At 32.8% G+C, this 22,710-nt stretch overlaps 3 protein-coding genes across 4 annotated transcripts in view; all 3 read left to right on the top strand.

Annotated features, from left to right (window-relative positions):
* Window positions 1–2,573: 2,573 nt before the first annotated feature.
* On the top strand, window positions 2,574–10,978 carry LOC107011165 (probable LRR receptor-like serine/threonine-protein kinase At1g07650). Of its 2 annotated transcripts, XM_015210547.2 has the most exons (24): window positions 2,574–2,715; window positions 2,793–2,970; window positions 4,630–4,701; window positions 4,819–4,887; window positions 4,965–5,036; window positions 5,125–5,196; window positions 5,291–5,362; window positions 5,449–5,517; window positions 5,607–5,678; window positions 5,751–5,822; window positions 5,933–6,004; window positions 6,461–6,529; window positions 6,828–6,893; window positions 7,480–7,542; window positions 7,640–7,675; window positions 7,771–7,805; window positions 7,966–8,342; window positions 8,416–8,611; window positions 8,799–8,933; window positions 9,140–9,258; window positions 9,385–9,595; window positions 9,791–10,031; window positions 10,236–10,386; window positions 10,480–10,978. In XM_015210547.2, the coding sequence occupies exons 1-24, from the start codon at window positions 2,601–2,603 to the stop codon at window positions 10,825–10,827; spliced, it is 2,982 nt and encodes a 993-aa protein (XP_015066033.1). In that variant the 5' UTR covers window positions 2,574–2,600; the 3' UTR covers window positions 10,828–10,978. The 2 variants fall into 2 exon arrangements, with proteins under 2 accessions (XP_015066033.1, XP_015066034.1); XM_015210548.2 differs by lacking the exons at window positions 2,574–2,715; window positions 2,793–2,970; window positions 4,630–4,701 and having other exon boundaries at window positions 5,125–5,191.
* A 1,756-nt stretch (window positions 10,979–12,734) lies between these two features.
* Window positions 12,735–20,583, top strand: LOC107011164 (probable LRR receptor-like serine/threonine-protein kinase At1g07650). The gene is made up of 24 exons (XM_027914205.1): window positions 12,735–12,908; window positions 13,068–13,245; window positions 14,037–14,108; window positions 14,203–14,271; window positions 14,367–14,438; window positions 14,524–14,595; window positions 14,682–14,753; window positions 14,854–14,922; window positions 15,010–15,081; window positions 15,179–15,250; window positions 15,321–15,392; window positions 15,893–15,961; window positions 16,333–16,398; window positions 16,594–16,660; window positions 16,719–16,777; window positions 16,883–16,923; window positions 17,061–17,437; window positions 17,510–17,705; window positions 17,961–18,095; window positions 18,317–18,435; window positions 18,595–18,805; window positions 19,000–19,237; window positions 19,774–19,924; window positions 19,999–20,583. Exons 1-24 carry the CDS (start codon window positions 12,785–12,787, stop codon window positions 20,344–20,346), a joined length of 3,021 nt encoding a protein of 1,006 aa, XP_027770006.1. The 5' UTR covers window positions 12,735–12,784; the 3' UTR covers window positions 20,347–20,583.
* Window positions 20,584–20,677: 94 nt separating this feature from the next.
* LOC107011166 (probable LRR receptor-like serine/threonine-protein kinase At1g53430) overlaps window positions 20,678–22,710 on the top strand; it is a 14,461-nt gene continuing 12,428 nt past the window's right edge. The window contains exon 1 of the mRNA XM_015210549.2: window positions 20,678–20,693. Coding sequence (XP_015066035.2) covers window positions 20,678–20,693 — 16 coding nt within the window. The remainder of the gene's footprint in view (window positions 20,694–22,710) is intronic.

The following is a 22,710-nucleotide window of genomic DNA, read 5'->3' as shown; positions in this document are numbered from 1 at the left end:
CTAAACGGACGGTTGTTTAAATTTTTTGACAAAAATGATCTCAAAATTTTGGATGAACAAAAAATATGGTGGACTATGCAAAGAACATCGGTAAAATAAGGGGTTAACCTTGCCCTGGGGCTCGTTGACATTGAAAATGGGCCGTTTATGGGAATTGAGGAATTTTATTTATTTTAAATCGTGAAATAAGTGCAGCAGCATCTCATAATTTATGGGGAAAAGTGTAGAAAGAGAAAATAAATTAGAAAATTTATCAAAACACATAGGGTTTAGGTCTCATAGGGTTTACGCGGTTGAGACCTAATTATATTATATTTCTATTTTTTTTTCAAGTTACTAATATCTCTTAAATTTGATGGAATTCGACTATATATTTCAAAATATTTGATACATCACGTCTCAATTTTAGATACATTTCGTACGTCCCGATATCTCACGTAAAGTGATGTGTTCAATCGATATATCGCGCAAAATAATATATCCAAAAATATGAAAGAACAACAATTTTTGTAATTTTTCCAAATAATAAAAAAATATTAAAAAACATAATAAAATAAGTTGTGTATCATTAAATTTTAACGAAAGTCACTACATTTAATTATGTCAATGTTCAATTTTTGGTCTTCTTGTACGTCCACTTGAAAGAAAAAAAAATTTATTTCCAATGTCTGCTCATGTTATAATGTCCCATTAAATCCAAATTCCACTAGACTTTTCAATGCTAAGGTACTATATACACACTGTTTATTAATTTCTTTCTATCAAAATTAGATATTTCAAAGTAGACGGCTAGCAAAAGGATAACAAATATCTTTGTCATTAGTCTTCTTTATTAAGTATTATTTTAGATAATTATCTAAAAAAAAAATTAGTTATTCACATAATTGAGATTTATTTTTTGCAAATAATAGTCATAGTAAGAAATGCTTAAATGAAATTGAACGGATTATAATTTTATAGTTAATATTGTCAATTCTAAATAAAATATTCAAAATGACGCAATAATCTACTTATCTTATTCTGCAAATTAGCAGGTCAATTTCAATTATTCCAATAGATCATTTGGTTTGTTAGTTGTGATGTACATTTTATGTACTTTTTAAAACTCTGAAAATTTAGCCACCTTTGAGATATATATAATTAGATTTTATCTTTATGAGCGAGGTAAGGACAAATAAGTGGAATTTTACTTAATTAAAAAATCATTAAATGGTTAATAACTATTTCTTTTTCGAGATATTTAATTAAGAGTAGATTAGTAGAAATATTTTTTTTCTTACTTAGGAGTGCTTAATTTTTTTCTAAAAATAAATGTGTTTAAACTGGAAAGAAATCTTATTATGAAAAGGAGGAAGTAATATTTTATCATTTTGCAAGACTAATATTAATGTCTACCAAGTGATTTTCCAAAATATTATTTATTGGGACCTAAATATATAGTAAGTCAAGTCTCAAAGTCAATTAATATCTATTTTATGATCTTTACTTTTAAAGCTAATAGGGTTTATATCTCAAGTGATACTACTAGTCAATTTTATTAAAATTTGCTTCTATAATAGTATTTACGACGGAAAGCCATTCTTGTTGACTTTTCTAGTCTATTAAACTTCCCAATCAGAATTTTTTTTGGTTGTGTCACTTTTTTAGAGTAAGAAAATGCCTCAAATTATATATAGATTCTGATTTGAAATTCATTTTGTAGTACAAGTTTATTTGGCTTCATTATTGCGTCAAAAATAAGACTATTTTACAGATTATTAATAATTATCCAATATTTTTTTTGTAACATTAAAGTCAAAAAATTACTTTTAATAATAATTATTAGAGTGAGTTAGAGTTTTACATTGATTGATCTATGTTTATATGAACTTGCTCGATCCTCCTTTCATGAGCTACTCCCTCCGCTCTGTATAATTTATCATGATTTCTATATTTAGAGTCAAACTATAAAAATTTTGATTAACATTTTAAGATGTATTTTTTAATCATATTAACATGCAAAAAATTGTAATTTATAGTACTTTTCATATAGTATTAGAACATCTAATTTTTTTGTTTAAAATACCTGATCTAATTTACCTTTGAAAATTAGTCAAATTGACTTTTGATAAGCATAACATGACAAACATTTTCGGACGGAGGAAGTAACTTTTAGGATTGAATTAGAGCAAAGTGTAATATCTTTACGATAGTAAAATTAAAAAATTAAATTTCAAATCAATAAAGCGACTAAACTATATATGTGTTAGCTGCTTAGAAAATACTTCCTCAGTCTAATTTTACTTAAAAAAATTATTGTTTTTTTTATATATCAAAAATAACAAATAAAAATAAAATCTATATTTTAAAAATAAATAACAAGTAAAAATAAATAGAAACTCAAACTTATAATAGCGGAAATAACACATCGTTACCACGCTTTTTGTTTTTTTTATCTCAAAAACCCGCCTTTTTAATGATAACGTATATTATTTGATGTCCTTTTCAACTTGTCTCACACACACACATTCTCAGAAATTGTCTAATAATATCTTATTGTATTTTATCGTGATCTATATATTCGATGAATCTTCACTAGGTATGTGTACTTTTTTTTTTTCATGTTAGAGATGATGTCATCCTCACATTACAGTAGTTGTTCATTTTTGCTCATCGCCTTCAGTTTACTCCTAATCTGCGAAGCACAAAACAGAGGTCTTCTTCCTGAAGAAGAAAGTAATGTCTCTGTCTAAGCCATATAAATTAGAGTTTGAATATTTTGTTGTAAAACTAGTAATTTTATGATTTTGCAGAGAATGCTCTGAGAGAAATAGGAGAAGAGTTGGGGAAAAGTGATTGGGATTTTGATGTGAATCCTTGTGATGAGAGCACAAGTTGGAGTACACCAGGAACAGACGCTTTGTCAGTGTACGTGAGCAATGTAACCTGCAATTGTGATACCCCTGATGGTTATTGTCATGTACAAAGCATGTAAGCCTTTCTTCCTCTGCCTTTTTTTTTATATATATCCTCCGTAATTTTCTTTCGTTGTTTTTTTTAAAGTTAAAAAGGTGTGAATTAAGAAAGGGCAACTTTCACATATAGCAAATAAACAATTCATATTTGTATGTTATAGCAAAGTTTGCATAATTGCGCTCCATAGCAAACATAGAAACTGTATAATTCGCTATGCATATACAGTTGAAGCAAATTGTATAAAACGAAGTGTATAAAACAAGAAAGAGAAAGACACTTGGGCAGAGAAGTGTATAAAACGAATTGTATTATTATAAGTGTATAGAACGATTATATACAATTTGAATTTGTATAAAATGAGAAAGAGAGAAAGACAAAAGAGACTTGACAAGGAATATACAATTGAATCGAATTGTATAAAACGAGAAAGAGAGAAATTAGATACAATTAGAAAATTGTATAAAACGAGAAAGAGAGAAAGGCAAAAGAAATTGGGCAGTGGAGTATTTTTATTGTATAATTATAAGTGTATAGGACGAAAATATATGTACTTGCATGTGTATATACAATTTTCTCACGCTATATACAAACAGAAACACAATTTATACATTCCGCTTCTGTTTGTACAAGTGAGAAAGGCGAGGGTGTCGAGCGAGATTTGGGAGAGTGGCGAGCGAGATCTGGAAGAAGGGAGAGAGGAGAACAAAAATATATGTATTTATAAAATTTTCTCTGTTTTATACAATTAGAAACAATTTTTATACACTTGTGTTTGTATTAAAAGTGAGGAAGCGAGCGAGAGATTGGAGGAGAGTAGCAAGCGAGATATTTGGGAGAGAGGCGTCTAGCCATTTTTTTTGCAAACGTTTGTTATGGAGCACAATTAAATCAAACCCTAGCTACTCCATTTATTTTAGGTTATTAGTTTGCTATTATATACAATTTTACCATTAAAAAGGGAAAAGGGTAAAAAAAATTCCTCTCTAACTATGTTTTATTAGTTTACTTTGTTCTGCGTTAAAAACAAGTTATTTTTATCTTTGTGGTTAATAAACTTAATAAATTATCCTTTCTTAGATAAAAAGCCCCAAATCAATTAAAATTGAATTTTAATTTTGCATAAATAATACTCAATTTTAATCCGACTCAACTCACTTAACAGGAAGAAAATGAAATTTGTCTATGGTTGAATAGGAACTGGAGAGTATTTTTAATTATTTTTTTCTTATTCTTAATATTGCACGAGGACCAAATTTCTTTTTTTTTTCTTCCAATTTTGTTGATATTTTGGTGCTCGTGATTATAAATAGGATGCTTTGCCTTGATTTTTTACCATCGAAAATAAGCAAATATTTTCTCCTCTCTTATGCATCATTTTTCAAAAGGAAAAAGGCAAGTGTCCAGTATGATCTGATGATAGTGTTGTGTTGAAACATAATCGATATCTGCTAATAAGTATATTGATAATATATATTATTTTTAAGTGTCCACTGTTAACTTGTTTTCCCGACTTCCATAGTGAAAGTCTAATTTTCAAGGAACTTTGTTTTCCAATGTTTTTAAAAAATTTGAGCGATGGAACATTAAGAAATTAATAAACATTTTTCAGACAATATTTTCCTCATAACACATCTGTTTTTACAGTTTTGATAGTTTATTCCTATTATGTTACAGATTACTCAAAGGACAAGATCTTGCTGGTGTTCTTCCTCCATCCCTGGCGAAGTTACCAAATCTCACCATAATGTACCGTTAACTCACTTGAATCTATGAGTTCAAAACCTGTAGCAACTTTATTCTTTCTTTTTTTAAGATAAAATATCATTATGATAAAAGAAAACATTTTCACTGTTTGACCTACAGTGATCTCTCATGCAACTATTTGAGTGGTACAATTCCCCCTGAATGGACATCGATGAAACTGGAAAATATGTAAGCGCTCTGCGCCTGAAATACTTTAGGCATTACATTACAAGGTTGCGCGAATTTAAACTATGATGGTTTTTCAGGTCTCTTATGCTGAATCAACTATCTGGACCAATTCCAAAGTACTTAGGAAACATGACTTCACTAGTTTCTATGTATGTCCTTTTGTCTTTCACTTCGCATACAAAGGATGGTAGTCCTTAATTAGTTTAAGATTTATTGAGCTGAACTGCAAAATTTCAGGAGATTGGAAAGTAACATGTTTAATGGAACTGTTCCAAAAGAAATCGGAGGCATGGTTAATCTACAGGTTCTGTAAGGCCTTCCGGACTATACTCGTGACTTTAGATGAAATTTTTTGTGTTTTTACAATATTTTGACAGGCTAGTTGCTTTTTTGCTTTGTGCAGCATTCTTAGTTTTAATAATCTCACAGGTCAGTTACCAGAGGAGCTCAATAAACTCACTAATTTGAAAGAACTGTAAGTACCTCCGGATATGCGTTTCCTCTAGGTCATATTGCATTTCCTGTTTATCTGAGTTCTTCCCATTTTTGACACCTATGCAGTAGGCTGAGAGGTAACAACTTCACAGGAAAACTTCCTAACTTAGAGAGTTTTAAAACCCTTCAAAGATTGTAAGCATATTCAAACCATTTGATGCATATAAAAGTGTTAAATATCTAGGTTTATGCAAGTTGTTTCAGACTTTATGCTTGGTTAACAGAGAGATTCAAGCTTCTGGTTTTGAAGGACCTATAGCTCCAATCATTTCTGTCTCAACTCAAATGATCGAATTGTGAGTTGTTCTCTCATATGCTGTTCTCTTCTGTTTGGTTAGAATTTAAACTTTTATAATATGTCTGTACAGGAGAATCACTGATTTGACTGGAGGTGCTTCAGAATTTCCACAGCTTGGGAATATGACACGCCTAACTAGATTGTATGTAGTTCACGTGAAGTATGGATTTGTGCATTAATAGTTCGACTACCTTCCCCAGTCAATGGGAAGTGTTTTTATTATCTTTTTCTGAAACTAATGTGTGATTGCAGGATATTGAGGAATTGCAATTTATCTGGGAAGATTCCTCCTTACATAACTAAGATGCCTAAATTAAAACTTCTGTAAGTCTGCTGTCTACCTTCACTCTGATGTTTGTTCTTTCTTTCTTTCTTGATATACTTTTAGTTCTCGTTTCCCTTCATAGCTGTATTTAACAGGAGTCTTGCATGCCATCAATACGAGCCTTTTTTATTGTTGTCTTGTGAATTCTGTTAATTTACAACCTCAGGAGACAGACAAAGGGTTCACAGGAATTGTGTATCTATTATGTGTTAGCATTTTTATAGGCCTTTTATGAAGACGGTATGCAGGTGAACTTCTCCCCAAGAGGAGATTCTAGGTTTGGTGGATGAATTGGAATCTTGTTTTAGAAAAATGTTACTTAAAGCATCACTTTCTCCAAATACTGTAAATTTACATCATGTTATAGTTATTAGCTTAGAATCTCAAGATATGAAAACCTCATTTGCATCCTTTTCCTTGTTTCTAGCTTAATTATGGCTATCCTTTTGCTGCAGAGATCTAAGTTTCAACAAGTTTGAAGGACAGATCCCAAATCTTGAGAGTCTAAAGAAGTTGGACTTCTTGTAAGTGACATAACATAAGGATGAAACATGTGATACTCAAATTCTTATTTTAACTAGCTTGCCAATTTGTCGACATTATATCCTCAACAATGCTAAGTTCTTTTTTCTAACAGAAAATACAATGAATACAATTTAAACCCTTGACATGGATGTGCAAGTTGCTGAGGGTTCAAAGCGTGTTTGTTATCAAAGAAACTTAGTGTCTGACATTTTATAGACTTACTTGACCTTGATTCATTTATGTAATTTTGTTGTTCAAATTGATATCTTCAGTTGAATTGAAGTTGTTCTTTTCTAGGTACCTGGTAGGAAATCGACTTACTGGGCCAATTCCAGGTTGGATCAAAAGTCGAAATTCCAAACAGTAAGTTTGCTACCTTTGATTAGCATGGTTTTGCATATAAATCAACTCATGCCTATAAGAATGCCAACTTACTTTTTTCTCAAGAACTGAAAGATTCCATAAGCATATAGACATAAATGTCAATGTTGCAGGAACATAAAGAGTTCCTTTTTATGAAACACTTGCTTGCTGACTCTGCCATGCACTCGGCAACTTGTCAAAAAGAGAAAGAGTATCCTCCATATATCATGCTCTCCATGCACTATTTTATCGTCATAGAGTTCTGGAAAACGCTAGATTAAGATGAGTTATGTAAGCATTCCAAAGTCCCTTCTGAATTCTGATAACTTCTTAAGTTGAATACGGTGGATGAACTCAACTTCCTGGCTTTCTACTCACTGAATCAAGAAGTAGATGAGAGATACAAAAGAGCCTGAAAACATTAGACCTATTGATTTTGGGAAAACTAATTTAATTGGATTATAAAAATGTTACTACCCACCGATATTATAACTAGCATTTGCATGCTGCAATTGAAGCACAAGTATTCCAACTCCCTTCATTACATTGATAGTGTTGGGAAAACACTGACAAATCTTATTTGCAGCATGATAGACCTGTCTTACAACAACTTCAGTGAGAGCTCTGAGCCTATTTGTCAGGAAACCCTGTATGAGTCTTTAACCTTATGCCTTTTTCTCACTCATTTTTCGTTTCAGCGTACAGGTTCTTAGTCATTTCTAAGCTAAATTTGTTGTTTTTCTCAGGAACTTATTCAGAAGCTATAATGGAACGAAAAATTCGTAAGTCATTAACTTGTCTTATAGGACACTAGATTTATCATGATTAACCGTTTCATGCCTTCTGAGTTCTGACTCTTCCTTCCAATTTAATTCAGAGAACTTGGGAAATGTGTGCCAAGATGTTCAAAGAGTAAGTTTACACCTTCTACTAGGCTCTGATCGTTGTTAATATAATATGTATGTTTTCGCAAGTTTGATGGAGGGGAATGTTAAATCATGTGTCTTCTGCTTGTATTTTGCATGAAAATCATAATATCCATTGAAACTTTCTCCGCTTTAATTATATACAGAATGGTATTCGGTGCATATAAATTGTGGTGGAAAGAGTGTGACTATTGGGGACACTGTTTACGAAGCAGATAGAGATTCAGCAGGTGCTGCAAAATTTACTTCCTCGAAAGAGAGCTGGGGAGCCAGCAACAGTGGATACTTCTGGGATAAGATTATAACAGCAAAAGACTACCTGGCGAATAATATATCTGCCATTAAGGGAAATGACTCTGAACTGTACACGACAGCTCGGCTCTCAGCTTTATCTATGACTTACTACGGACGTTGTTTAGCAAATGGAAACTACACCGTGACACTGCACTTTGCAGAGATTGTTATAAGAGACAATCGATCTTTCCAAAGTCTTGGAAAACGGATATTTGATGTCTATATTCAGGTCAATTAACATTCATCCGAGTATTAAGTCAAGGTTTTAGGTGCTGTTTGCTCACAATTTAAACTGGATGCAGGGTGAGAGGAAGCTCAAAGATTTTAATATTAGAACTGATGCTGGAGGAGTTGATAAAGCTTTCACAATAAAGTTCAATGCAACTGTAGCAGACAGCACTCTAGAAGTGCGCTTTCAGTATGCTGGGAAAGGAACAGCTGCTCTCCCTAGAAGAGGAAGCTATGGCCCTTTAGTTTCTGCCATCTCTTTTGAAGCTAGTAATTCTACTATATCTCTTTTTACAAAGGACACCCTTGAACACACTGCACGATTAATTCTATTACTTTATTCTTAGAGAGCCAAAGGATAGAATTGAATTATTTGCTCAATTACTTAATATTGAAGACAAACAAATAAATGCAAGTGCATTTTATACTCTTACTCTTTATTTTTTCTGTATCATAGATTTCAAGCCCCCTCCTGATTACAAAAAGTTGGTTCCCATCATAGCTGGAGCAGTGGTGTCCTTATTAATTCTCATTTTGACAATATCATTTGTTGCTTGGAAGAGACACAGAAACAAGATAGCAAAGGAAGAAGGTGATGCTACTACACTCCAGCAGCCTAGTTGAACATACATATAATCTGTTCTCCGCGATTTCTTGAAAAAGTTGTTATCAAAATAAAAATAATGTATTTTCAAGAAAAGAAGCATTTACGGCTAAATGCATTTCATATTACATAATTTCCACTTCATATGAAGTCATTTGCCTTTTTAAATGTTCTCTTTTCCTATAAATATACAGAATCAAGAGGACTAGATTCAATGACTGGTGTGTTTACCATCAGACAAATCAAAGCTGCCACAAACAATTTTGACGCTGCAAATAAAATCGGGGAAGGTGGTTTTGGATCTGTCTACAAGGTTTATCCCAATCTTACATCTATCAAGCTTTCTACTTTATTATGTCAGCTATAACAGCTGGATATAAATAATATGTATAAACAGCCTTAATCAACATGTTTTTTTTTCTTTTGTGTTAATAAACAGGGTACACTATCAGATGGTGCAGTTATTGCTGTTAAGCAGCTTTCATCCAAATCGAAACAAGGGAAGCGTGAGTTTGTAAATGAGATAGGTATGATCTCTAGTTTACAGCACCCAAATCTTGTACAACTATATGGATGTTGTGCTGAACGGAATCACCTGCTACTGGTGTACGAGTACATGGAGAACAATAGCCTGGCTCGTGCTTTATTTGGTAATTTATCATCCTTCTTCATTGTTTCAGTTATAAGTCGAGCAGAAAATAAGCTAAAAGTGAAACAAGTTGAAAGATTGCTCCTTGTAATTACTGAAAGAGTTTAAAATGAGAAGTCAATATATGTTTCATGTTTCTAAATGTGTGTGTTTACGAGAAGGTATGCATAGATTTTTACTTCACATTAAAATACAGGTCCAGAAGAACATCGGCTCAAAATAGACTGGCCAACCAGGCAAAAGATCTGCATTGGGATAGCAAAAGGCTTATCTTTCCTACATGAAGAATCGTCATTGAAAATTGTCCATAGAGACATCAAAGCAACGAATGTACTTCTTGACAAGAAACTAAATCCGAAAATCTCAGACTTTGGTCTGGCCAGACTTGATGATGATGATAACAACACACACATTACCACTAGAGTTGCCGGAACCATGTAAACTTTCTGACAAGTCTCTCATTCATGTTTGTGTTCTTTAAAGAGGAAATATATCGAGTATTGATAGCCACAGTACGGCTAATTCTACATGTCATAATATTCTTCAATGACACCAAAACAGAAAAGGAATACAAATTGATCATCTCTATATCTTTGACCTGCTTTTCTCCATGAAGTTAAGGTTCTAACTTTGTTCTGCAGAGGATATATGGCCCCTGAATATGCACTATGGGGCTACTTGACCTACAAAGCAGATGTCTATAGTTTTGGAGTTCTTGCATTAGAGATTGCTGCTGGGAAAAGCAATATGATATATCGCCCAAATGAGAAATTTGTCTGCCTCCTAGATTGGGTAAGGACTTCTAATCCTTGATAACTGAATAGCAAGCACGATCATTCATTCTGTGTTCAACACATTGTGGCTTGCATTTTATTGTATATTCAGGCTCTTGTTCTACAAAGACAAGGAAAACTGAAGGAAGTAGTAGATGCAACATTGGGCAGTGATTTGAACGAGGACGAGGCGCTAAGGATGTTAAATGTAGCTTTGCTATGTACCAGTCCATCTCCAGCACTTAGGCCAACCATGTCTGCTGTAGTCAAAATTCTTGAAAATCATCTTGACCTCCCTGAGTTTACAATGGAATCAAGATTCTATGATGATTATGATCTTTTCAACTTTCAAGGGTTAAGAGACAAGTATGAAGATACAAACGAAAGCCAACCACTCACACATTCATCAAATACTATTACAACAAGAGATTGCTCTTACACTACCTCTACATCAGCTTAAATGTTTGCGAGACAATATTTTCTTGGTGGTTTATCAAACATAAGATATTTGATTAGACCCAAAAACAGTTTTTGTTGATTATTGAATCACAAAAATACAAATACACATTATGAATCTCTCAATCAATTGAAAAAATATATTTTCAATCACATATCTTTGGGTACTTCCTCTTCTGCTTGAAACTCAGTTTTGTTAATGTAGTATTTTTGAATGACAATAATTTGACCAGGATAGAGAATATTTTTTTTTCACACAAGCGACTATGAAAATAAAATTGAAATGGATCACACAATCTATTTATTTTAGTTTTTAAAATAAAAATTTAGGATAGATAAGAAGATTACAAGATAAATAATCTACTCTCTATTATTCACAAATAAAAGAAAAATTCAAATAATTAAAATTATCGATCGAGATGCATAATCAATTTTGTCAGAATGTAACTTTAGATATTTTGTTAGTAATAAGATATCTTTGAGCTATTTGGTTAATTATAGGATATTTCTTTTAGCTACTTCATTAATGATAAGGATATTTTAAGTAATAGAAGATAAATTAACTTATTTAGATCAAATAGTTCAAAAATATTTTGGACATTTTACTTTAAGGAAAATCTATTCAAATTAAAGTAATAGCAGTGATGAGGATAAAATTTCTATATCACTTTTTATTTTAAATGAATAGCGGTGAGAAATTCAACAAGTCAAGTTATTAATGAGGGTTATAAAATTGAGATGCTATGATAAAATTATTTTCAAATATAGAAAAATCTTATGTTATAAATTTATTTCTTTAATTTTCATAAAACTTATAATCTTAACGATACATCTAAATCTTCACACCAAATATCTTTTTTTTTGGTTAAAAATATGATTGTCAAATTAACATCATATATAGCTAGCTACTGTGAACCAAAGCCATGTCGTATGATATTGCATTTATCATTTCTTCTTTTTATGATGATTTGTACTACTATATAAATGTCTTGTCGACACAACTTGCTTTAGATTCACACTCCTCCTTCCTTTTTCGTTTTAGTTTGTATTTTCTTCCGTTTTATATTTCATTATTTTTTATATATAGTTGATTTATAATAATTGTTATTTTATAAAATTAATGCATAAATTATTATTTTTTAATTCTTGTGAGCTATTAGCTTTAAAAATATACATTTGACCAACTTACAAAAATTAAGTAAATGATTCATGTGCATTGATCAAATTAATTAATTAAAATTAATTAATTTATACTCATTGATAAAAAAACTTGAGTTGAAAAATAAAAAACAAGAATAGAATAGTAATCTTGCTTAGTTTCTTAATGCACGTAAAATCTTTCTCCTAAATAGTGACCTATAAATAGGAACGGAGGGAGTATGATAATCATGCCATTTCAAATCTGAATTATTGAGATACTTTTTATTTTCAAATTAACTTAATTTTGTTTAATTTTCAAAATTATTTTAAAATGTTATTTCAATTTTACTCTTTATTAGTTATTCTTGAAATTAGTTATTAATAACGTTTAGTTATTTTAATCATAAATTTGACGATAATTAGGAAGAGTAAAAATGAAAAGTACGTCTAATGTATGTCTTAATATTCTTTTGCTAAAATGTGTGAAACGCCTCAATAATTCAATTACTTCGAAACGAAAGAAATAGTAAATTATTGAAGATAGTGTTTTGAAAAAAAATCATAATCTAAACTATGAGAGGTACAAATATTTATTTTTATTTTTTCAAGCTGTATTCGAGTTCACATTGAAGTTTCCAATAAAATTTAGATCTCACGAGAAGGGAGAATTATGCTCTTAACAAAATTTTCTCCATACTAAGACTCGAATTGATTTAAGAATTAAAAAGTTTTATCAATGCAGCCAACCACCTTGGTAAGAGATTAATATCTATTTGTAACAATTGTATATTCAGTTGCAAGTTTTGCAGGTTGGAGCATTGATGAAAATGTTAGCATTATTACATAATTTCAGTATTTCTTCTTTTCTGCTTATCTTAGTCCTCTGTTCTCTAGTACAAATCATTGAAGCACAAAGTTACAGTCGTCGTCTTCCTCAACAAGAAAGTAATCTTTCTCATTCTTGGCATATAAAGTTTGAATCTTTACTGAAAAATCCATTTTTTATGAGTTCTTGTTGCAACCCCAGATGAAGATATCATGGTTTCCATGGAAGCTGATAACTCTTTTTTTTAAAAACTGTATACTACTTTTATGGTTTTGCAGAGAATGCTCTAAAAGAAATAGCGGAGCAGTTGGATAAAAAGGACTGGGATTTTGATTTGAATCCTTGTAACGGCAATATAAATTGGACTACACCAAAATTTGACAAGATATCGATGTATGTCAACAATGTAACCTGCAATTGCTCTACCCCTGATGGCTTCTGTCATGTACAAAGCATGTGAGACTTCACCCTTATGAATTTTGTTTCTTCTTATTTGCCCCCAATTTCTTCATTATGGATGTTTTTGGTATTAGGGGAATGTTTTCTAAGTCACCTTCAATTTCTTGAAGTATTATTTCCAAAGAATATATATTCTCTACTAAGATCAAGAGGGTTACTCGGATGGTAAGCATCCTCCACTCCCAACCCTCGAGTCTCCACTCCCAACCCTCGAGTCACCGGGGGAACAAAACAGGTAGGAGTTCTAGGGAGAGTAAAAAAATGATACATTATTATCAACTTCTGATCAAAAAAACATATCAGGAAAACATTGAACACTTGATATGAGTAGCATAGGCATCTACTTTTATACCCCTAAACACTATAAAATGATCCCCAAGGTGTAAAAAGAATTTTTTTTTCCACGAAAATGAACTTTATTACCCGCTATAACAGTAAAGTCGACATATAATTAACTATTTTTTTTGTCACATAACACACCATATATGTTCCTTAGCTTCCTCTATGTCAAAACATTGTTTAGGGCTAATGAGAACATATCATTGCAATAAAAAATGAGTTTCCTAATGATGAGAATATTGAAACCATTCAGTATATTAGCTGTTAATAACTTCATGTGTTTGGTTAATCAGTATGTTTGATTTAGTCAATTTTTCTGGAACCAGCTTGATAAGCACATGGAGATCCGAAAATTTTGAATTGATAAACAAGTAAACAACCTTCGATTCAGATTTGGATAATGTAGAGCAAACAGGATTTCCTCTAATATCTTCTTATAATGTTAACAGATTACTCAAAGGACAAGATCTTGCAGGTGTCCTCCCTCCCTCTCTGGTCAAGTTACCTTATCTCAAGACAATGTACTGCATAACGGACTTTGATCTATATTTTCTAACTCTTAGGAGTTTTATTTATTTTACCTGAGAAATATATTGTTCAACATCTGTCCTGCAGTGATGTCGCACTCAACTATTTGAGTGGTACTATTCCCCCTGAATGGGCCTCTATAAAACTGGAATTCATGTGAGCTGCACTTCAATTGCACTTAATACTTTAATTTAGACATTACATAAAAAGGTACCTTTAACTTGAGCTATCCTATAATTCATGGTTTTCAGGTCTGTTATGGTGAATCAACTCTCTGGGCCAATTCCTAAATACTTGGGAAACATGACTACACTATGTTATATGTATGTTCTCTTGGATTTCACCACACCTATGAGGATAAGTAGTCCTTATTTTAACATTTATTGAGCTGGACTGCAAAACTTTCAGGAGTTTGGAGAATAACATGTTTAATGGAACTGTTCCAAAAGAACTCGGAAACATGGTTAATCTGCAGAGTCTGTAAGGCCTTCCTAACTAGCCTCCTTTAGATATATTGAAAGGTTTTAGAATATCTTGACAAGTCAGTTGCTTTTTGCTCTGTGCAGCACTCTTAGTTTTAATAATCTCACAGGTAAGTTGCCCAAGGAAGTCAATAAACTCACAAAATTAACAGAACTGTGAGTAACTCTGAATATACTTATGATATAATGTCCTCTAGGTCCTATTGCGTTCCTGTTTTTCTGAATTCTCCTTCTTTCCCTTTTGGCATCAATGCAGTAGGCTGAGCGGTAACAACTTCACTGGAATACTTCCTAGTTTTGAGAGTTTGAAAAACCTTCAGAAATTGTGAGCATTTTCACACCATTTGATGTGTAAAACCTACTAATTTCTAGTTAAATTTAAATTATATCAGACTTCATGCTTGGTTAACAGAGAGATTCAAGCTTCGGGTTTTGAAGGACCTGTACCACCAAGCATTTCTGTCTTGACTGAAATGAAGGAATTGTGAGTTGTTCTCTAGGTTGCGTACTTTCTTTAGTTGCTTATTATGGTGTCCCCTTTTATTTGGTTGGGATTTTATATTAATATGATGTCTTTACAGAAGAATCAGTGACTTGACTGGAAGTGCTTCAGAATTTCCACCGCTTGAGAACATGACAGGCCTAACAAGATTGTAAGTAATTCCATTACTTTCCATAGTTTTTGAAAGTGCTCTCTTTCCTGAAACTAATTTGTGACTGCAGGATGTTGAGGAGCTGCAACTTATCTGGGAAGATTCCTTCTTACATAGATAATATGCATCAATTGAAAATTCTGTAAGTTTTCCACCTACCTATACTCTGATTTGTTTTCTTTCTATTTGATATCCTTTTCTTTCTCCCTTCCATACACAACTGCTTTAACAAAATCATGCATGCATGTATGCAAGCCTTCTCTTATATGGTAGCGAATTCTGCTCAATGTTTTTATACGAGGAAACAGAAGGAGGGGTTATTGGAATGGAGTCTTAATTAAATACGAACATCATTGTAGTTCTATTTCAGATGATACAGCACTTCTAGAGTAACTCCAACATTTGTGACCCTTTAATTGCACATGTTTATGCATGGTTTGTACTATGAATATGCTTTCACTGACTGACCGTCTTCTTTCAGTCTAGAAGAAGATCAATGGAAATTTTTTGTTCACAACATGGTTTTGTTAGCATTTAAGCTCCCTCTCACGGGGCATTCCCAGCCGAAATTCTTTCATTACTATAGGTCTCAAGTTGGTAAAGTATTGTTTCTGGATTGAATATGGTTTTCTTTTGGGGCAGAGATCTAAGCTTCAACAGACTTGAAGGACAGATCCCGGATCTGGAGAGCCAGGAAAGACTGCAGCTCTTGTAAGTGACAAACTTATCATACTCTAAATCTTCTTTTAGCTTACCTGAATATATGCCAGCTATAAATTCAAAGCCAACTTCCTCTCCTTAATTGAAACACGTATGAAAAATTTAAAACCGAGACTTGGATGCCAACGTGCTGAGTTTTCAAACATGTCAAAACGATCCAAAATAAGAATGATTATGTTCGAAATACATATGATAAATTTAAACCTGAGACTTGGATGCCAATGTGCCGAGTCTTCAAACACGTTTATTGCAAAGAAATTTTAGTTTCCGACATTTCATAGGTTCTTTAGAGTTCGATTCATTGATTTTGATGTTTTTTGTTCAAATTGATATCTGTTGAATTAATGATTTTGCTTCACAAGGTACCTGACAAGCAATAGACTTACTGGACCAATTCAAGATTGGATCAAAAGTAGAAATTCCAAATAGTAAGTTTATTACTTTTGATTAGCATGTTTTGCTTATAACCTACTCATGCCAATGAGAATGCTAGATTCTCTTTATCTCAAGAACTTAAGATTCTAAAGGCATATAGCCCATAAATGCCAATTTTTCACACACACCTCTAAAAGAGTTTCTTTTTGTGCAACACACTTGTTGATTTTTCTATGCACCATTTGCAGTGTCATAGATCTTTCTTACAACAACTTCAACGAAAGCTCTGTGCCAACTACTTGTCACCGAAACCCTGTATGTCTTCGTCCCACTCATTTTTGTCAATTGGACACCAGCTGTTCTTATCTCTAAGCTACATTTCCTTCTTCTTGTCAGAAACTTGTTCAAAAGCTATAACTCAACAAAAAAGTCGTAAGTTATTTAACTTGTCTTATAGGTCACTTGATGCATAGTTTTTCTCTTTAGAAAATTATCAACTGGTTTATGCCTTCTGACTCTCTTTCCAACTTGATACAGAGAACTTGGGAAATGCTTGTCAAGTAATCCTTGTTCAAAGAGTAAGTTTATCCTTCTACAAGACTATGATTCATTTTCTCTCTATCTAAGATTTAGAGCACTTGGAAATTTCGTTTCTTATTGTGTCTGCCATGTTACATAGAGGCAATGCTAGATAATTTGTTTTAATTATATACAGATTGGTATTCAGTGCACATAAATTGTGGTGGAGAGAGTGTGACAATAGGGGACACCACTTATGAAGCAGATGAAGATTCCGCAGGTGCTGCAAAGTTTGTTTACTGGAAAGAGAGCTGGGGATCCAGCAACACCGGGGACTTCTGGGATCGTCCCATAGCATTGAATGAGTACAAGGCAACTAATGTATCTTCAATTAAGGGACAAAACTCTGAACTATACACGACAGCTCGTCTCTCAGCTTTATCTCTAACTTACTATGGACGCTGTTTAGCAAATGGAAAATACACTGTGACACTGCACTTTGCAGAGATTGTTATAAGAAATAACCAATCTTTTCAGAGTCTCGGAAAACGGATGTTTGATGTCTATATTCAGGTCAATTAAATATTAATCTGAGTATTGAATCCAGGTTTAGGTGCTGTTTGCTAACAATCAAACTGGATGTAGGGTGAGAGGAAGCTCAAAGATTTTGACATTAGAACTGCTGCTGGAGGAGTTGATGAAGCTTGGACAAGAAAGTTCAATGCATCTGTAGAAGATGGCATTCTAGAAGTGCGCTTTCAGTATGCTGGGAAAGGAACAACAGCTGTCCCTAGAAGAGGAAGCTATGGCCCTTTAGTTTCAGCCATTTCTTTTGAAGCTAGTAACACTACTATTACCCTTTGGTTCACTTATTTCTCTTTCATAGACTTTCTTAGGCACACCGTGTACACTTTATTCTATTACCTTGTGACCTTTTACATGATGAAATTATGACACTGCTTCCACATGTTAATTACTCGCAGAGAGCCTAGAGAAAAGACTTCATGTTTTTCCTCAAAATACTTTAAAGATTAAAAGCATAAAAACAAATGTAAATGCATTTAACACTCTTCCTCTTCCTTTTTCTATATCATAGATTTCAAGCCCCCTTCAAATCACAAAAAGATGGCTCACATCATTGCTGGAGCAGTGGCGTTCTCACTAGTTCTCCTTTTGACAATATTTATTGTTGCTTGGAGGAGAAGCATAAACAGAATATCAAAGGAAGAAGGTGATGCTGCAGTACCAGACTATTTGTGTCTTACTTCTAAAATTGATAGAACTTACTGTATTATGTTTTCCATGATTTCCTGAAAAGTTCTTATCAAAATAAAATGATGGATTTCGAAAACAAGAACATTATGGAGGTGCACATTTCATATTAGTACATGATTTTCCATATTATATGGAGGTGTTGCACCTTTTAAATGTTTCCCCCCTGCAAATCTACAGAATTAAGAGGACTAGATCTACTGACTGGTGTATTTACCATCAGACAAATCAAAGCTGCGACAAACAACTTTGATGCTGCAAATAAAATCGGGGAAGGTGGTTTTGGCTCTGTCTACAAGGTGCATCTCAATCTGATCACTCACAAGCTTTCTACTCACTCTCCACAAACCAATTACCTAGACACTTTTTTGTTTAGCTACAACATCTAGAAATGGATTTTATGTATAGACAGCCATGACCTTTTTATATCTTCTTCTTTTTTCTTAATTAATAAATAGGGTACACTACTGGACGGTACAGTTATTGCTGTTAAGCAGCTTTCATCCAAATCAAAACAAGGAAACCGCGAGTTTGTAAATGAGATAGGTATGATCTCTGGTTTAAAGCACCCAAATCTTGTCAAACTATATGGATGTTGTGCTGAAGGAAATCAACTTCTATTGGTGTATGAATACTTGGAGAACAATAGCCTCGCCCTTGCTTTATTTGGTAAGTACTATCCTTGCTCATTGTTTTCAGTTACAACTTACAAGTCAAACAGAAAATCAGCTAAATGAAATAAAGATAAATATTGTTCTTTTGTAATCAATGAAAGAGTTCAAAATGAGAAGCCAATATATGATTCTATATGCGTGTGAAAAAGAGAAGGTATGCATAGATTCTTAGTTCTCACTAAAATGCAGGTTCAGACGAACACCGTCTCCAAATAGAGTGGCCAACTAGGCAAAATATCTGCATTGGGATAGCAAAAGGCTTAGCTTTCCTACACGAAGAATCGTCATTAAAAATTGTTCATAGGGACATCAAAGCAACAAATGTACTTCTTGACAAGAAACTAAACCCAAAGATCTCTGATTTTGGTCTGGCCAAACTTGATGATGAGGATAAAACACATATCAGCACTAGAATTGCTGGAACCATGTGAGTTTTGTGACAAGTTTTCTTGTTCATGTTTATGTTTTGTGTTCATTTAGTAAGAAATAGATATTATGGCACAGTAGAATTGACTTTGCAGCATAAACTGATTGATGTACAGACGTATGTTGTTCTCATCCAATGCATCATATATACATTTATGATTGCTAGAACCCTTACATTCTCTCTTTCTTGCATTTTCGATATGTTATACAAGGTAACTAGCAATAGTTTACAGATGCTTAACCAAAAAGGGTGGTGAAGTTTCAAGGACTAGAACATAATGGCCTGGCTGCCCTTAAAGAAAGACTCATTTGAAAGCTTGATCATATTTCTGGTATTGATTGCATTACTTCAATTGAGTGATAGAAATGGTTTCTGGCCTATTTATCTTCTTTAAATCTTAAAGTTTCTTCCTATGAGCTTAACCTGTATCTCATCTCATTCAACCATTCTTCATATACTGAAATATCAAGCATGAAGTTGATGCCACGTTTAGAAATAACACATGCATGAATCTAAAGTTTCACTCTGTTCTGCAGAGGATATATGGCACCTGAATATGCACTATGGGGCTACTTAACCTACAAAGCAGATGTCTACAGCTTTGGAGTTGTTGCGTTAGAGATTGTTGCTGGGAAGAACAATATGAAATATCGCCCCAATGAGAAATTTGTTTGCCTTCTAGATTGGGTAACAAATCATTATCCCTGATATCAATTCCTATGTTCCAAACTTTTGAACTAGTATCTTTGCATTTTATTCAGGCCCTTGTCCTACAAAAGCATGGAAAACTGATGGAACTAGTAGATGAAACATTGAATTCAGATTTCAAGAAGGATGAGGCTCTAAGGATGATAAACGTAGCTCTGCTATGTACCAATCCATCTCCAGCACTTAGGCCAACCATGTCTGCAGTAGTCAGCATTCTTGAAGATCATCTTGACCTTCCTGAGTTTAACTTGGAATCAAGATCCCATGATGACGAGCTCAAGTTTCAAGGGTTAAGAGACAAGTATGACGAGATGCGCAGCTTGAGCGTAAGTCAAACACTTATTCATCCAACACTACACGAAGAGACTGCTCTTCCACTACATCTGAATCGTCTTAATTAAATTCAGTCAGATCAATATTGTGAAACAAAGAGTAACATGTTATTTTAGGACTATATATTTGATGTGAGTGTAATAGCCTATACAGATACTACTTTGGAGGAGACGCCATTTCAAGCAAATGGTAAACCTCTACTACTAATACTAATGTCTGGAAAACAGCCATGAAAACTGATATGAATAAGGATTTGAACTTATGAATTCATCCTCATAAATTGTAAATGTTAAAGCTAGGGTAAAGCAAGTGTTAATTAGTATGTTAGTACTATATATATAGTCATTGATAATTTATTCATCTTTGCTATTAAATACTTGTGACACCCCAACTCAAGACATGAAGTCTCACATCGGTAAAACTACAGAATAGATGGTGGATATATACGTAAGCATGTTTTACCAACTAGTGACGTATTCTAAAGTCATGTGGGCCTAAGCCTTGGGTGAACAATATCACTAGCGGGTTGCGTGCTACAAATGGCATCAGAGTAACTCTTGTGTCAGCATCCAACAGGGCAAACCTCAATGCTGAGTATTTAGGGTAAGAAATTCAGGGCAAATACTCAACATGGCAAATCTCATACAGTGGGGCAAACCTCACCGAGGATGTCGAGTCCATAGAGAGCAACTTATAGGGCAAGAAGTCTCGTATCGGCCTCGATGAGTCCATTTAGAGGGGGTATATGTGATGCCCAACTTAGACAAGAAGTCTTAGTCCATCGGGGTATATATGTGACGCCCCAACTTAAGACAAGAAGTTTCATATCGGCAAAATCATAGAAGATATATCCAACTTAAGACAAGAAGATATATGTTGGGTATATAAGTAAGTAGGTCTTACCAACTAGTAACACGTTTTAAAGTCGTGCAAGCCTAGGCTCAGACTGAACAATATTTAGAGAACTTATTAAGGATGATTTGATATAATTATCCCTATCCTTTATATTTTTTAAGCTCTGTATCAAGTAATAATAAACACAGTATTATGGATTTTGATTACTCTAATAGTTTTTGTAAATCTATAAATTAATCTATAGTTCCGTAATTTATAGTTCCATTTTAAATAGTTCAAAGACAAATTGATCCTTTTTTTATTGTTTTGGTGTCATAAAGACAATCTATTTTTGAGCTATTTCGTTCGTTAAAAAACATTTTTGAGCTAGTTAATTAACGACAATGGTATTTTAAAGCCAAAAATATAATAGAAGATAAATTTACTTATTTCAAAAATATTTTGAACCCTTTTCCCTAAGCAAAATCTATGCAAAGTATCAACATATCGCATTGATCAGGATGATAGTTCCATATATCTATTTATTTTAGATGAGTAGTGGTTAGAGTTCCAACAAGCCAAGTCATTAATGAGAGTAAAATTGAGATGTTACGATAAAATAATTTTCAAATATTCAAAAATCTCATATTTTTAAATAAATGTGTAATATGAATGGGAGTATCACTCAAGAATGATAGCTGTCATGTCTTAGGAAGATATATATCTAAATAGGGGGTTTAATACAGAGGCGGAGTTAACTGGGGTTTGGACGAATCCAGTAACTTTTTTGTAAATTTTATATTTGTACTGAAACATTGAATAAATATTTGTGTATGTAAACTTGTGAACCCCAATAAATATTTTTCGCGCTAAAATTATGGGTTGAAACCCCTCTATGAACTCTTTAAACGAAATTTAGAACTCCCACCTATAGTTTAATATGAGGGGATGATCCTTTTTGGAGCTACAAGCTACAAGTAGTTTTCCTCGATATAAATTTGTTCATTTGATTTTGATGAAACTTATCATATATTATTATAAGTGGGAAGAATTTAAGTAAAAAGTTGAATTACAATTTTATCCCTATATTAAATTAAAGTATTTAATTTTTTTTTTGATTAAATAAATTTGGCATGATAGTTAATGCATACAATGTTTTTTTCATCTTCCTCTCTAATGAATGTTTGCAATTTATTCTTTTAATAAAACTTCTATTAAATGATAATTTTATTGCAATAACTTATCCAACTCCCATTTAATTTTAATTTAAGCAGAGCATAATACAGGGTAAGAGTGGATGATTATTCATCTTCTAATAGTCAATTTACTTTTCAGTTTAAATGGTTTTTGGCTTTTGATTTTTCTCTGCTAATACTAATAATTATTGCTAATAATAATAATTATGTATAGTTTCTTATATCTTTTATTGCGGTACATAAATAAATAATTTATACTTTACCTCTTATTTTATGTTAAGAGTTTCCCCCCTATAAAACTATTGACCATATGATAAGATGGTGATGTAGTGATATAACCCATGTTAAATAGGTGTAGTATGATTTATTTATTTTTCCCCTCCTTCACTTTTAATGACCAAT

Source organism: Solanum pennellii, chromosome 2 (assembly GCF_001406875.1).
Source record: "Solanum pennellii chromosome 2, SPENNV200".
Taxonomy (NCBI): domain Eukaryota; kingdom Viridiplantae; phylum Streptophyta; class Magnoliopsida; order Solanales; family Solanaceae; genus Solanum; species Solanum pennellii.
Note: the sequence above shows the minus strand (reverse complement) of the source record. Positions and strands in the feature narration are given on the sequence as shown.

Bases quoted from the DNA above. Each gene is read 5' to 3' on its own strand.
- LOC107011164 (XM_027914205.1), top strand. From the start codon at position 12,785: ATGAAAATGTTAGCATTATTACATAATTTCAGTATTTCTTCTTTTCTG. The intron at 14,923-15,009 runs GTGAGCATTTTC...CTTGGTTAACAG, and splicing joins TTGAAAAACCTTCAGAAATT to AGAGATTCAAGCTTCGGGTT. The intron at 18,806-18,999 runs GTAAGTACTATC...ACTAAAATGCAG, and splicing joins CCTCGCCCTTGCTTTATTTG to GTTCAGACGAACACCGTCTC.
- LOC107011165 (XM_015210547.2), top strand. From the start codon at position 2,601: ATGTTAGAGATGATGTCATCCTCACATTACAGTAGTTGTTCATTTTTG. The intron at 5,363-5,448 runs GTAAGTACCTCC...ACACCTATGCAG, and splicing joins CTCACTAATTTGAAAGAACT to TAGGCTGAGAGGTAACAACT. The intron at 7,676-7,770 runs GTAAGTCATTAA...AATTTAATTCAG, and splicing joins TATAATGGAACGAAAAATTC to AGAACTTGGGAAATGTGTGC.